Source organism: Temnothorax longispinosus, chromosome 9 (genome assembly GCF_030848805.1).
Source record: "Temnothorax longispinosus isolate EJ_2023e chromosome 9, Tlon_JGU_v1, whole genome shotgun sequence".
Classification (NCBI taxonomy): Eukaryota; Metazoa; Arthropoda; class Insecta; order Hymenoptera; family Formicidae; genus Temnothorax; species Temnothorax longispinosus.
The window spans coordinates 5,182,248-5,196,246 of NC_092366.1; the positions used below are offsets into that span (position 1 = coordinate 5,182,248).

The following is a 13,999-nucleotide window of genomic DNA, read 5'->3' on the forward strand; positions in this document are numbered from 1 at the left end:
CAATTGCAAAACGTCAATTGAATCACGATTGATCAGATATACTACAATTTTGAACCTTCGAACCACAATATCGCTAAAGGATTTCTTCCCACGATGCTGCTGCATAACAACTGCAATCTCATTCCGTAAGTTTAATTAAGAGCGCATCAAGTTCTCGATGTCTAATCTACTTTATCTATTTGATACAACAAGATTGTGTGGTTAATAATAATACGAATAAAGTGATCCAAGCGTTTCTTCGAAGAGACAACTGTATCTCTCTGTCGTCGCGGTCATCAACCCCAAATCCCAACGTCGTGTCTCGCGTCAGCTTCTCTCACGAGAAGCGTGCGATCTGTTTCCATCTTGGAAAGGGGAAAACGAGATGCGAACGGGATCTACAATCGCCTCCGCGATTAATTCGAGCGAAGTCACGCATGATGATCCGCGTATTTGCGCGTGGCTCAAGGGTCGGCGGGTCTTATCCCACCCCCGTTTGTGAGGGGGTGCCTCGCGGATACACGGCGCGGGAGGCACGCGCGAGATGACGATAACGTCTCTCTCTTTCGCGGAGAGCATCGATCGAATCCTGCGCATTCGGGGGAGGCTGGCCATATTACCCCCGCGGATCTCCCCGATCCCTTGAAACGCCGCCGTGGTCCCCGCTGCTGGTCGATGCCGCGGATCGACGGGTTCGCCTCCGCGATTCTGGCTTCGCAGGCCGCGGTGTAGATCGTACGGGAATCGTCGTCATCATGCGGCTCCACAATCCGGGTAGTTAGGTAGTCTCGCGTCTCCCCCGTCGTCGTCGTCGTCGTCGTCTCTCGACCTCTTCTCCGTCTTATTATTTTCTTTCTTTCCTTCCTCCTCGCGTCTTCATGAAGCCTCGCTTTCGACCGGGGCCGTTTTTAGTTTAGTCTCTCATTTCCGCGCTGCGCGAGGCTCGAATCGTCGGGGAGTCGAGGAGCCGGGATCTCCCAGGAGGAACATCCGAGGCGGGCACCAGATTCGCCATTTGGTAAGCACGATTGTCTCATTGATAATGCCAGTACGAACTAATCTGTAACATTAAGGACTCTGAGACTTTTATGTAATGAGAGAGAGAAGCTTTCCCTCCCTCCACGCTCGATCTACCCACAAACGCATCCCCCTTGCACGTCCCCCTCGTTCCCCTCGTTACTAATTTAACACATTTTACTCACCACTGGCATATATTCTCTGTATTTGCAACACCTGCAAGACCCGGACGATAAAAATTTGGATAGCCCGAAGTAATGTCCGACACCCCATTTACCTCGCTGGGGAATGCTATACTTCACCCCCTACACCTCTTCAGTCACTGTACCCAGTTTACGTGCCGGGCCGCGTCTGTAAGGAATTAAACATATCCGCCGTAGAAGCAACAGATAGGGAGAAATGGCGAATTTCCGGGGATTTTATATACCCACCTTCGGCGCAACGGTCAACGTCGCCTGGGAGACCTTGAAGGCCATGTGGCCGGAGAACAGTCCGTGCATGGAGCTGATCCGCGGCGGCGGCGGCGTCGGCGGTGGCGGTATGGGCCAGGGCCATCCCCAAGGCCAGCCCGGCCATGCCCAGTTCAAGTCCTTCGACGAGGGTCACGACAATACCGAGATGATGACCATGAACGGTGATCGGGCGTATCGAGATCAGAACAATGTCGGGATCGCCGAGGACTCCTTCAGCTACCAGAGGAGCGGGTAAGGATTGCATCGCGTTTCCCAGTCGGAACTCACTTCCCGTCTCCTACCTCAGGTTTTAATTCATCATCCACATCTCGCTCCGATTTCAGGGACAAAGTTAGAACCGGGAGCGTAAGCAGCGGTGAGTTCAGCGAGTACGACGAGGGTGGCGGAGAGTTCGGCGGGCCAGGTGTCAAGATCAACGAGTGGCAAGCCGCTTGGAACGTTACAAATGCCATTCAGGTACATATGCAGGATCAAAGACGGAGTTTCCGGTAGCTCTGTGCGAAATTCTTTTCACTAACGTGGAAAGGAAAAATAAAATTTGTATCAGAAAAATACAATTGTACAATAATTTTCTACAGCTTCTGCCTTTGAATGGAAGACAATATAGAATCTATATCCATTTATATAGAAGCTGAGAAACGTTATTGCGATGTTGTAACATTTAGTTGTGAAAAGTCTCGTCGTAAAAGGAAATTATTATACAATTGTATTTATCCGTGAATCATCCGTTTTCACGCGAATTTTTCAGGGAATGTTCATCGTCTCTCTGCCGTTCGCCGTTCTACGTGGCGGTTACTGGGCGATCGCCGCGATGATCGGGATCGCGCATATTTGCTGCTACACCGGCAAGATCCTGGTCGAGTGCCTGTACGAGCTGGACACGGTGACGGGGCAACGTGTGCGGGTACGAGATTCGTACGTGGCCATCGCCAAGGTGTGCTTCGGGCCGACGTGGGGCGCCCGCGCCGTCAACATCGCGCAGATCATCGAGCTGCTGATGACCTGCATTCTGTACGTGGTCGTATGCGGCGACCTGATGATCGGCACCTTTCCCGAGGGCGCGATCGACACCCGCAGCTGGATGATGCTGATCGGCATATTTCTGCTGCCGCTCGGCTTCCTCAAGTCCCTGCAGCACGTATCCGTGCTGAGCTTCTGGTGCACAATGTCTCACCTCTTCATCAACGCGATCATCATCGGTTACTGTCTCCTGGAGATTGGTGACTGGGGCTGGTCGAAGGTGAAGTGGACGATCGACATAAAGAACTTCCCGATCTCGCTCGGCGTCATTGTCTTCAGCTATACGTCGCAGATCTTCCTGCCTACCCTCGAGGGCAATCTCATCGATCGCTCCAAGTTCGACTGGATGTTGAACTGGAGCCACATCGCCGCGGCCGCGTTCAAGTCGCTCTTCGGCTGGATCTGCTTCCTGACCTTTCAGAACGACACGCAGCAGGTGATCACGAACAACCTGCACTCGGCCGGCTTCAAGGGCCTGGTGAACCTGTGCCTGGTCGTCAAAGCGGTGCTCTCGTACCCGCTGCCGTATTACGCGGCCTGCGAGCTCCTCGAGCGCGCCTTCTTCCGCGGCCGGCCGAAGACGCTTTTCCCGACCATCTGGACGGTGGATCGCGAGCTCAAGGTCTGGGGCCTGGCCTGGCGGGTCGGCGTGATTGTGTTTACCATCCTGATGGCAATCTTCATACCGCACTTCAGCATCCTGATGGGCTTCATCGGCTCCTTTACCGGCACCATGCTCTCCTTCATCTGGCCCTGCTACTTCCATCTGAAACTGAAGAGGAACTCGATGGAGTGGAGCGCCGTAGCGTACGATTGCTTCGTCATCTTCCTCGGTATTCTCTTCGGCGTGATCGGCGTCTACGATTCCGGCTCCGCGCTGATCGATGCCTTCGAGATCGGCCTGCCCTTCTGAGCGATCTCGCGCCAGCTAGGTCCTTTTGTTGTTCTTGTCTCGCACCAAAATGATATTGCCGAAACGTTCTCGAGCCGCCGAAATATTTGACTCTCGAATTTCAACACGTTGCTCGGTACTCGTGCAATAATTGCTGATGCATGCGGGAGACTACATAACATTCAAAACAGAAGAACGGATAATTGAGAATTTTGTGCTTTGGAAAAAATTTGAAATTTTTCTGAATAACATTCTGATTAATAATCAACGAAGCTTGTTTTTTTTACAAAGTGTACTAGTACCAAATTTAAAAAAAATATGTATATCATTGCGAAGTCCTTTTTAACTATAAACGCAATTCTAAAAATTTCATAAAATTATAAGAAATGTCTCTGATTTTGAAACATGTTAGTCGAGGATCAAATATTTCACGTGCTCGAGGGTGATTATTTAGTATGAGAATTTTGCATCGCGTGTAACTCTATACCTATTTCCTATCACGCATCATTTTAACGTCTTTATTATTTTTACGAAATGGCGCAGTTATATTTCTTAAAAACAATCTTTAATTGATCAAGCCATTAAAGTGTAAAAGCGTCTCCTCATTCGTGTAAAAATCTATCACACGATCTGTACTTTCGTAATGGCACGTTTTAGTTTTTCACGTCGCAGATTCACATTTAACACACCAATTTTCCCAGTTATGATAGCTTCGAGCGAGCTGACGTTTAGAGACGTGAAAAATCAAAATTAGACGAGAACGTACTATTTTCTAAACCCAACTGTAGCGCTCTCTTTTTTCAGAAGGAAGATTATTGGCTCCTTAGAGCCGTTAAAAATTCCGTTGTACGTTTCACGTTTCGGCCGGGATCGCGACGTTTCTATAAAGCGAGGAATTTATCCATTCGTCAAGTCTTCCAATGCCCGATTTATGCATTTGCATTTCGGGAGCCTTTAGATAAAATGAGATATCAAACGCGCATTGAACGTGTGACAATAAAGCACGATAAGTAACGATGTCTTCCACGATGCAGCAGCAAGCAGAGCGCAGCCTAACTAGTAGTTGACTACTGTTACAGTTTTCTGGATTTTATAATTGTATCGCTGCGGAGTTACATACCCGTGTAATAATTTTTATGCGACGCGTCGAATTGTGAATCGCGACGACGGGACGGACGAGCACGACTTTGTCATGCTACGTTAGCGACAGCCTTTTAGCCGATGATGAATCTGCCAAATAACTTTTTGGAATAAAGTAGTCCGCCGTGCGCCGTCCCGTCGCCGGAACAAACGAGACGCAAGACGATGCGTGAACAGTTATGTACAACCGAGTACAATTAGTTATATAATCCAACGTCTTCCAAGATCGTATAGATCGTTAGTTTAAGGAGTATAGACAATGTAGTCGTTCCGTGAAACTGCAGAATGCCGCGATGGCTCGAGAAGTATTTTATATACGAGATACGTCTCGTAAAATTTATATTCTGTACGGACAATTAGCAACGTGCTACATTTTTTTTTTCAAGATCCAGAAATGAATTTATAAATTTTTGGACTCTTGACATTCATGGATCCTCAAGATAACTAATGTTTAATGGCGTGGATGCTTGATTTGATAGATTTTTAGATTCACAGATTTTAGACTCTTTGAATTATTGAATTGGTTTTTGATTCCATTTTTGATAAGCTTTTGGATATGTAAATCTTTTAAAAGTACTCTTTCTAAAAATCCTTGAGATCTTGCTTTTTTTTCTTTCCTCAAAGCCACACGAGCGTTCTGCAGACACGGGAAATTCGCAGGCTAACTAAAACGCGTTAATAATCGTGAAACGAGTCTTCCAATAATGTCTTCCAGAACGATAATATTGATAAAAATAATAACAATATCGCTATATGATAATGATGTATTACTATTTATTGAGCAAAGAATCTTTGTCGAATGATATTAAGCGTTATATTGAGAATTGTAGACGTTAAGAGTTAACTCATAAGTTACGGTCATATGCATAATTGATGTTTCATATCAATGAATATATCAATGACACATAATGTAAGTAAAGTCACGCTGTTCACGAAATCAATTTAGATCGTTAACGAGGGATCATCCTACTCCATTGTATCAACAATAATGATCAAAAGTGGTTGAATGAGAATTGCGTTGGTATCTTCTCTTCGTGATTATCGAACGACGGTAGATCGGTAATGTTTGTCGTGTAAAATTTAATTTTGCTTTTTGATATATCGTGCGAAACGAGAGAGAGAGAGAGCCTCCCAATAATGTCTTCCAGAATCTCTCTTATCGGCCTGAGAAAAATAGAATGCTGCAACATAAAATCCGTTGTAAAATCCAGAGAAATAGTTGTTCCAACTAGATAATGCTAATCACGATGAGATACTTCGAGATGATGTTCTGACGCGGACGAAACCAAGCACGTATAGGCTTCCGAAGCTCTTTTGCAGAAATATTCATATATTTCGCGGCGTTTTCGCGAAGAGCAAACCTCATCGGTGTGTTGTGTAGGCAGAATATACCTATAAACGTTATAAAATGATGTAAAGCGGCCTCCGTATTATGAAAAAAAAATATGAAAATACATTATCCGTATGAGTACGAGGAGTGATAATATATTAACAAAATTTTACGGGCGTACTTTACTTCACCCGGTATAATATAATACACATATTGTTTCTTTACAGAATCACACCTGCAAGAATTTGTTTTCAACACAGAATTAAATTTTGTTTTGAATTGCTCTTGCTTACTCAGATGCATATATTTGTAGCAGGAAAAGTGAAGGATAAATTGAGTGGATATTTCATTAGTCAATACATATATATGTAATTATATTTATTAACAATGCTTTATTATTATTTTTCACAATAGAATAATCTCAGAAATGCTATGACTGAAAGTAACAGAATTACGGAGGCTTGAAATTCCAAACATTATGGATATGGCAACGTCACTTTTCCTAACAAGGAAAATAAAAAGTTTATATATTAGACAACAGAGTTAGGTTCAAAAGAAGTGCTCTTGAGAAAATCTAAAATTCTCACTTATGCATTATCGTCGTTTCCGACGAGCCTAATTACTATCTCTAATATGATATATGAAGTATAAAAAATTAATAATCGAATATGTGCGTATATTCTACATGATTTTACTCCTTCGATGAAATTCAACTAGATCAATTCAGATATGATTTTCAGTCGCATGAGCCTCCAGGAGTTACCTAATAGTATGTCAACGAATCATACAAGCAACGAACGAAACAAAGATTAAAAAACAAATATTAATGCAATATATAAATAAAAAAATAGATATATATATATAATATATAAATAAATTCAAATAACATTGTCGATCCGTAAAAGTTGCTTTTGCTCTAATGTTAGGTATAATCATTGTTAAATCTAGTTAGAATTTGTTAATTTCACAGCTGTTCTCGATCTGAAACATCCCGTTTTTTTTTATTGCTTGTGCTAAAATATTCTTTGATTGTCACTTGAACAGGAGTGAATTTTTCTTTCGGGTTACATTTCATATAAAAATTCGAAGATGTCATACACAGTAACTTTGCTATTTTTTTTCTGTTATAAAAGCGCTGTTTCTGTTAAAATTGTGCACGTTATATGTATGTATATATAGATGTCTCAAATTTGCTGTGCCACCCGTTAATGATACCTGAGATAAATGAGATTATTTCAAGACGAAAATTCTAATACCAAAATGCCGAGGCTATAATATATAGTTTTTAAATAAGAAGTCTTCAAAGTTGGCCAATCAAGTTGTCCGAAATTCGCACGTTCAGTTATGTCACATTGCGCAGTAGTGAAGATATTTTCAAGCCCATCAATTCATTTATTCTTTTCTCTAGAATTAATGTGCTTTAAAACACTTTCATTATATACTGCAATGTGACATGCCTGAGCGTGCAAATTTGATTGGCCAACTTTGAAAACTTCTTATTTAAAAACTATTATAGGCATCTTGATATTAAAATTTTTGTCTTAAAATAATCTTAGGTATCTGCCATTAACAGGTAACACTGCAGGTCTGGAACATCCTGTATATATGCATACATATATATACATACATATATATACACACGTGCTACATATAGCATACTGCATATATGTAGCATTTACATAGTACTCGAAATTTAGAGCAATCTTAAGAGAATCAGAGAAATAAAATTAAACATATAATATAACAGAGTATTTATATATATGTATATATATAAAATTCTGAAACAAAAAAATATAATTACATACGATATATTATCACTCGGCAAACTTGCAGTCATCCACGTAACATTCTCGAATGCTTGTTCCAAAAATAAGAATTCGTTGGGAACTATTCGAATAACTTGATTTTCTCAACTCGTATATTGCCATAAAAATTAACTTTTGAAATATATATCACGCATTTCAACAAATATTTATAAAAGCTTTGTCTCCTATCAGACGTTGTCTATCGGTAACTTACAGTTACAAAGTTATATCATAACACTTCATACATTTTTACTTCACACTTCCCTCTGTTATTTTTTTCATTTTTGGTCACTCAAAGCTACCTTTTCTTCTTCTACGTGTAAATCCTCTCTTAGAGATTCTATCTTATCAACTACAATGCTATTTGCAACGTCAATCTCTCTCTCATTATTATCTGTGCGTTCTTGAGTTTTATTAATACATTTTGTTGAATCTCGTTTATCGTCAGTGTTAATCTTTTCGTCTGTAATAGCAGTTTCATCTTCTATGTCCAAATTTTCTTCTTCTTTTAAGGCTTCATCCTCGCTTCTCAGTTTATCACTTTGTTCTGCTATACAATATACATCGGTTGAAGATGGAATCGTAACACTGTTTACTTCTTTTTCTTCTGGAGAGCTTTTCGTGTCGTGCTCAACATCGTTTTCTTGCTCACTCATATCTTTAGTTTGTTTATTATCACAGTTATCGCTTAAGATTTCTTTAGTTTGCTCTGAATTATGGTGTTCATTTTCCAGTACAGTTTCCTTGGTATCTTTATTAGCATCACATGACGAGTGTTCCACATATTTAGTCTCATTTTTATCATCATCATCTATTACTGATGATGTAGTTAAATTTGTTTCAATAGTTTCGCGCTCGAATGTCACAATCGCTTGAACATTTTGCGACTCATCCAATTTGTCTCCCAGCTTTCCATTTTCTTCACACGTTTCAATCTCTGTATCGATCTTAGACACGAGTAAATCTAAATTCTGCAAAACAAGCTGCTCACCTTCTTTGTCTGCATGTACCTCGCTCTTTTCATTTATATGTGAATTCAAATTGTCATTCTGATTATCCTTATTTTCTATTTCTACATTATTCACATCAAATTCTCCAGAAGAAATTATATTGCTTTCTTTCTCGTTCGCAGTCGTCACAATCTTATCATCTTCCAGTGACTCCGTAGTGGTCTCCTCAGGTTTTTCAAGTTCAGACTGATAAGACGTTTGCGACTCCTCATGTTCTTTTCGCGGTGATTCCGTTTCCTGATACTTCTGCAGGCTTTCGTCTTCCTGTCTAATCTCTTTCTTACGAAAGTAAGGAGACTTATTGCTGAAGTCCTTTTTTTTCGGTGGGAGCTGCGACTTTCGCGAATTAGGGGACTTGTGTAGATTTTCATGATAGACACCTTTAGTTCTGTCCTCAAACGACTTTGGACGTGAAAAGGACTCAGTATCGGGGGAAGTTACTTCAACGTCTGAATGACTGCTGTACGTTATGCGACTCCTTTGTCGCGGCCCGACTCGTCCTGTTCCAGCGATACTTGGCGAGTTTACTGAAACGATAACATTAAAAAATTATTTCAAATACCTTTTACATTCGGGAACGTATTATATTGTCACTTTTAAAATGTACCTTTGACACTCATGACTGGGCCTTTTGTCATATTTCCTTGATTCAGCGTAACTTTTATACTTTTGTCGGTAGCGACGACAGTTCTCTTTTCGGGACCGGAAGGATTTTTAACGTGCCCATCCTGATGATACACGTTGGAAGAATTTTCATAATTATTATGAAAATGTCTCGAATTTCCCCGATAGGAACGATGACCGCCGCGATTATGGCTTGCATAATCATTTCCTGCAGAAACCAATTGTATGCATATATGTACATCCAACGAACGAAAACATAATCTAAAATCCCGCGATTTGTATTCCTGCTTATATAACAAGCGTCTATTGGTTCTCACCATTAACGTGGTATCTTCTATCAAAGTCTTTATAGTCCTTTTTTACATAATCCCCTAATTTAGCCTCAGATCTCGCCACTTCGTCCACGACGTGTGCCTGCAATTATATCTATATGTAATCCATCGTATTTACACAGTCACGGTGGCGACGCACGGTTCCTTTTTACGCAGCGCTCTCACCTTGTCGTTGTCCCATTCTCTACGCCAATTACCCTCCGCAGTTCTCTGTCTGCTAATGCGATCCTCGTCAATACGATTTCTTTCAGCTCTCCAAGCTTCATAATCCGGCTGATGCTCATCCCTGTGTGACCCTCTATTCGTTCTATAATCCTTTTCAAGAAGTAGATCATTTCAAAAAACGAAAATGCGTCTAGGTTTACTTAAGAACACTTTGTTTTAAGCTTTACGTACTCTTTGCATCCCATCCTTCCCACCAGGCCTCCTCCTAAACATGCCCCGTGAATATTTTTGCCCTCTATTTGAAATATCCTTCGTGCTCTCTCCTCTTTCGCTTTCCTCTCTCTCGGCATCAGCAAGGAAGTTATACTTGGGATCAGGTGGAGGCCCCTGTCCCTAAGAAAAGGAAGCATCAATGAGAATTTTCAGTTTATTGAAAATCAAAGTTCAAACAGGCCTGAGCTTCCAAACGGGAAGGATTTTATTAAAAGATTGCCAAATCAAGATCCTATTCCTTTTAATATAATTTCTTTGCGCACCTGAGCAAACATATGACCTTTTCGTCCTTCGCCACTCGCGGGCTGATATTGCTGAGAATGCTCGTGGTGTTCCTTGGCAGGTTTTGCCTTGTTACTCGTTCTAGGTAGATTAGAAAATTCTGGCGGCTCCTTCCTCTCCGGCCAATCTGTAGACGGCACCATTTGCACCAGCGCATTCAGTTTGGCTGCATTTTTCTTATCCTCCTCCACTTCCTGGACAATAAAGCTCGGATATTTTCTCACGTATAGGACAATTATCCGTCTAATCACGGAGATTCTTACCTCGTGCCTCCTTCTGATTTCCTCATTCTGTTGCCTTATCTTGTTAATTTTCTCCTCGAGCGCGTTCGCTGCCATCTGCAATTTGGAGAAAGCCCAGGTCACTAATAATCCGTTTCTGCCAATGCAGATTAACTTTGATCTTGGCTTAACTTACCTTTTATCTTTCTCTAATTCTAAGAACTAGAAAAAGATGAAAAGTAAGTCAAACCGTGATTAAAGTTAAATCTACATTGGTAGAAATGGACACAAGGCGGCGAATTGGATTAGAAATACATAAACGTCGGACACCTATCCCTCTCCTGAGAGATATCGCGAGAAGGACATTTAAACGCGCGGTATAGATCAAATGCTCCAACGGGATGATCGAATCCGAAACGATGCGTGTCACGTCGCTCTGCGTGCCGCGAAAGGAATGTCACTTCCGAATTCCCCGTCCTCTAAATAACCCACCCACACCGATCGCGCAGACCCGTTTCGTTGACCCCGTTAAAGGGCCAACCGTGCGAGTTTGTCGCCCGGAAGAAAGCGCGATATTCCACGCTAATCCAATCGACGCAAAACGCAGAGTCCGAAACGCAAAAACCCAGGCGGTCTATTGTTTTTTCTTCTCCCCGTCCCCGTCGCGAACGAATCGGCGGCGGTGCGCAGAGATTCGCGGCACGTCAAACGACGAGAATAGCCGGAAATCTTGTCGCGAACTCCATTGATCTTAAATAAAACGCTTGTCGTTCGCGGTAAGTACGACAGCGTTTCGGTACACCGTCGGGATACCGTTGAGACGAATTTTCGCTGCTCCGAATTCTAACCGCGGAACGGCCGATCGGTGACACCGCACCGATTCCCGCGGTTGATTGATAATTGACGCAAAGGGAAACCCGCAAGGGGCAGATGAGCCTCGTCCAGGAGATGCGTCGCAACTTGCCGCAATTGCGATAATAACGTACGGCGATTGGATGTGTCGTGAGAATGTCGCTGGACCGAACGGTGAGACTGGAGCAGCGCTCAGAACTCAGAACACTTCGGAGTAAGTTCGGAGAGAAGTCAGACCATCACACCGCCACACTTCACGTCAGACGCAAGACGGACAGTCTCCGACGTTATTTAATACAATTTCGAGCGCGCCCTGGTAGAATTGAAGCGATACCGGCAGCTTACCCGGTAGATTTAAATGGATTTAAATGATTCTCTATGCCCCAAAACGAGTGGCACCATTATAATTGGCTGATTTAAAATAAGAAAATATCTGATTGGCTGGTCCAGTGGAAAAACTCCAGGCACGAGGGGGCCCGGGGGCTGCTGTGAGTGACTGGGGTCAATCGCAACGTGGTCCGAATGAAACGCTCCCTCCTAACCTCTATCCTAACCTAACCTCTCTTTTCGCACGTCTTGACTCTTCTCGTTTATTTCTTATTTTACTATACGCACTGTCGTTAATTTTCCGACTGTAAATCTTCTTTTTCACATATGTACTCTATATTCAATTCGATTCGACGTGATTCACTCGGTTTTATCGCCATGAGTGTTGCGACACCGATGTACGGTAATCGCGAAACTTGACACTTGCACTGCTCCGATCGCGTGGATTGACAAACGCCGTCGCTGGTTACAGAAAATCGTTGAATAATCTTGATTTTTCATGAATCGCTTTTGTCATGACGAGCGAGGATAACGTGTGGAGAGAACTAGCAAGAATCCCTGCCGATCCCCCCGACACGAGAGACAAGTGTCAACAATGCAGGCAAGTGTCAAGAGATCCTGAACGCCCTATTCTTCTTATCTAAATTCCTCGCACCGTTCATCTTTCCTCTTTTTCTTTCCACTTTAGAGAGGAAAGGTGAACGGTGCGAGAAGTTCAGCTGAAAAGAACAGACCTATAAGATCTGTACGAGAATTTTTCAAATCTAATCACACGTATGCTTTTGTAGGAGACCCGTACAAGTATGCTGGTGTCCGGGTTTGCCGAAGCAGCGTCTCAATCCAGCGTCGAGGATTATAATTTTGCAGCATCCGGCAGAGGCAAAGCGCTGTCTGCGCACCGTGCCGATGCTCGCATTGGCATTAGAATCGGGAAAGTGCCTAATTTTCAGGTGAACGAGGCGCAATTATTTCAGCTTGATCACCGTCCGTGGTCTAAATTGAATAAGATATTAACGAAGTCAATCCTGTTTCCCATTTCTTTAAAGGGGAAAAAAGTTTCCGTTGCCTAAGCACGAAGGCCTGGCGGAGATATTAAATGACAAGAATACTATTTTGTTGTATCCATCACCCGGTGCTGTTGCGTTGGATACGCTGGATCCAGTTGGGATCAATGAGCAAAAGGCATATAACTTGGTTCTGCTGGATGGAACGTGGCCGCAAGCGAAAGTAAATTGCTACTATACGGTGACATCCATAAATTTCTCGCGTTAATAGTATATATAATTACTAATTTAGACTTTTAGAAGTAATACAATGTGCCAAAAGATAATTATCTTTGTGCCGAAAGATAATATTATATTGTAATAAGACAATACGATAGATTACCAGATTTTTCAATGTTTATTGTTATCATGTGCAGGCGATATATCACTCGAGCCCAGCTCTGTATTTTCTACGAGCTTGCAAGCTGATCGGTGTACCCACTAGTGAATACGTGATCAGGACGCAGCCGACGGAGGGATGTCTCTCGACGCTGGAGACAGGCGCGAGTGCGCTCTCGATTCTAGAAGGGGACCCCGAACTGAGAGAGAAGATGCTGGGTCCACTACATTATTTATGTAGGCAAGTACATAAGTTCCCCCCCCCCCCCAAGTTATTAAAGCCATTATTTAGATAAAGTTCTTCGAATAAACTATAATTTTGTGTAATTGAAGAAGAAATGAAAAAAATATAGTAGTCAATTAAAATCAATACATCTAAAAATTACATCATATATGCAAGAAGTGTGAAACTCTTCCTTCTTTTAGGTTTCAATTAGAAAATGGTGCGGTAACACACCAGAGCAAGGAGTTTCTTATCAAACAGAAAGCTTATCCAAAGTTAATTGGCAAAAGACTCGCTAAACAATTACGTATATTACCGGATAGTACCTCATAATATTAAGACGTACTGAAAGTATATCGAGATATATATTTGAAAATTAGATAAATATAAAATAAATATCTTTCATGAACTTCATATAAAGAGCGTTGATATGAAAAAGAAATACTGCGTAAAGTTAGCACATGAAAGTTTCAATAAATTTCTATTTACAATTTATAAAATAAGCCTAAGATACTCTATTTTAGCGGCTCGAAAAAATTACTTTTAGGATTTTTAAAAATAACAGCGGATCTTTGTGAAGATTTATAATATATCTTGTAAATATTAATTTCCGTGTTTGGAAGAAAACGGTTTGATAATATGACGTGTCATT

At 42.0% G+C, this 13,999-nt stretch overlaps 3 protein-coding genes and 1 long non-coding RNA gene across 6 annotated transcripts; 2 read left to right on the forward strand and 2 right to left on the reverse strand.

Annotated features, from left to right (window-relative positions):
• Positions 1–13: 13 nt before the first annotated feature.
• Vgat (vesicular GABA transporter) lies at positions 14–6,023 on the forward strand. The gene is made up of 4 exons (XM_071788064.1): positions 14–997; positions 1,377–1,700; positions 1,793–1,925; positions 2,218–6,023. Exons 2-4 carry the CDS (start codon positions 1,396–1,398, stop codon positions 3,400–3,402), a joined length of 1,623 nt encoding a protein of 540 aa, XP_071644165.1. The 5' UTR covers positions 14–997; positions 1,377–1,395; the 3' UTR covers positions 3,403–6,023.
• Positions 900–1,559, reverse strand: LOC139818991 (uncharacterized). The gene is made up of 3 exons (XR_011733567.1): positions 1,428–1,559; positions 1,182–1,347; positions 900–1,039 (listed from the first exon to the last, which is right to left on the reverse strand). It is a non-coding gene; the product is annotated as an uncharacterized lncRNA (long non-coding RNA).
• A 191-nt stretch (positions 6,024–6,214) lies between the features above and the next one.
• On the reverse strand, positions 6,215–11,691 carry LOC139818975 (uncharacterized). 2 transcript variants are annotated; one of them, XM_071788061.1, is made up of 8 exons: positions 11,550–11,691; positions 10,606–10,680; positions 10,324–10,536; positions 10,019–10,180; positions 9,788–9,937; positions 9,608–9,704; positions 9,274–9,498; positions 6,215–9,193 (listed from the first exon to the last, which is right to left on the reverse strand). In XM_071788061.1, exons 2-8 carry the CDS (start codon positions 10,678–10,680, stop codon positions 7,935–7,937), a joined length of 2,181 nt encoding a protein of 726 aa, XP_071644162.1. In that variant the 5' UTR covers positions 11,550–11,691; the 3' UTR covers positions 6,215–7,934. The 2 variants fall into 2 exon arrangements, with proteins under 2 accessions (XP_071644162.1, XP_071644163.1); XM_071788062.1 differs by lacking the exon at positions 11,550–11,691 and adding an exon at positions 11,377–11,506.
• Positions 11,692–11,933: 242 nt separating this feature from the next.
• On the forward strand, positions 11,934–13,739 carry Dtwd2 (DTW domain containing 2). 2 transcript variants are annotated; one of them, XM_071788090.1, is made up of 5 exons: positions 11,934–12,343; positions 12,531–12,692; positions 12,789–12,969; positions 13,163–13,361; positions 13,551–13,739. In XM_071788090.1, the coding sequence occupies exons 1-5, from the start codon at positions 12,258–12,260 to the stop codon at positions 13,559–13,561; spliced, it is 639 nt and encodes a 212-aa protein (XP_071644191.1). In that variant the 5' UTR covers positions 11,934–12,257; the 3' UTR covers positions 13,562–13,739. The 2 variants fall into 2 exon arrangements, with proteins under 2 accessions (XP_071644191.1, XP_071644189.1); XM_071788088.1 differs by having other exon boundaries at positions 11,938–12,343; positions 13,163–13,365.
• The last annotated feature ends 260 nt before the right edge of the window (positions 13,740–13,999 follow it).

What these genes read in the sequence shown, in the direction of transcription:
- Vgat (XM_071788064.1), top strand. Translation starts at nt 1,396, where the DNA reads ATGGCGAATTTCCGGGGATTTTATATACCCACCTTCGGCGCAACGGTC. An exon ending in TTCAGCTACCAGAGGAGCGG is followed by an intron (nt 1,701 to 1,792) that starts GTAAGGATTGCA and finishes CTCCGATTTCAG; the next exon opens with GGACAAAGTTAGAACCGGGA. An exon ending in ACGTTACAAATGCCATTCAG is followed by an intron (nt 1,926 to 2,217) that starts GTACATATGCAG and finishes CGAATTTTTCAG; the next exon opens with GGAATGTTCATCGTCTCTCT.
- LOC139818975 (XM_071788061.1), bottom strand. Translation starts at nt 10,680, where the DNA reads ATGGCAGCGAACGCGCTCGAGGAGAAAATTAACAAGATAAGGCAACAG. An exon ending in AAATCAGAAGGAGGCACGAG is followed by an intron (nt 10,537 to 10,605) that starts GTAAGAATCTCC and finishes TTTATTGTCCAG; the next exon opens with GAAGTGGAGGAGGATAAGAA. An exon ending in TAGAAGATACCACGTTAATG is followed by an intron (nt 9,499 to 9,607) that starts GTGAGAACCAAT and finishes TGGTTTCTGCAG; the next exon opens with GAAATGATTATGCAAGCCAT.
- Dtwd2 (XM_071788088.1), top strand. Translation starts at nt 12,258, where the DNA reads ATGACGAGCGAGGATAACGTGTGGAGAGAACTAGCAAGAATCCCTGCC. An exon ending in GGAAAGTGCCTAATTTTCAG is followed by an intron (nt 12,693 to 12,788) that starts GTGAACGAGGCG and finishes ATTTCTTTAAAG; the next exon opens with GGGAAAAAAGTTTCCGTTGC. An exon ending in CCACTACATTATTTATGTAG is followed by an intron (nt 13,366 to 13,550) that starts GCAAGTACATAA and finishes TCCTTCTTTTAG; the next exon opens with GTTTCAATTAGAAAATGGTG.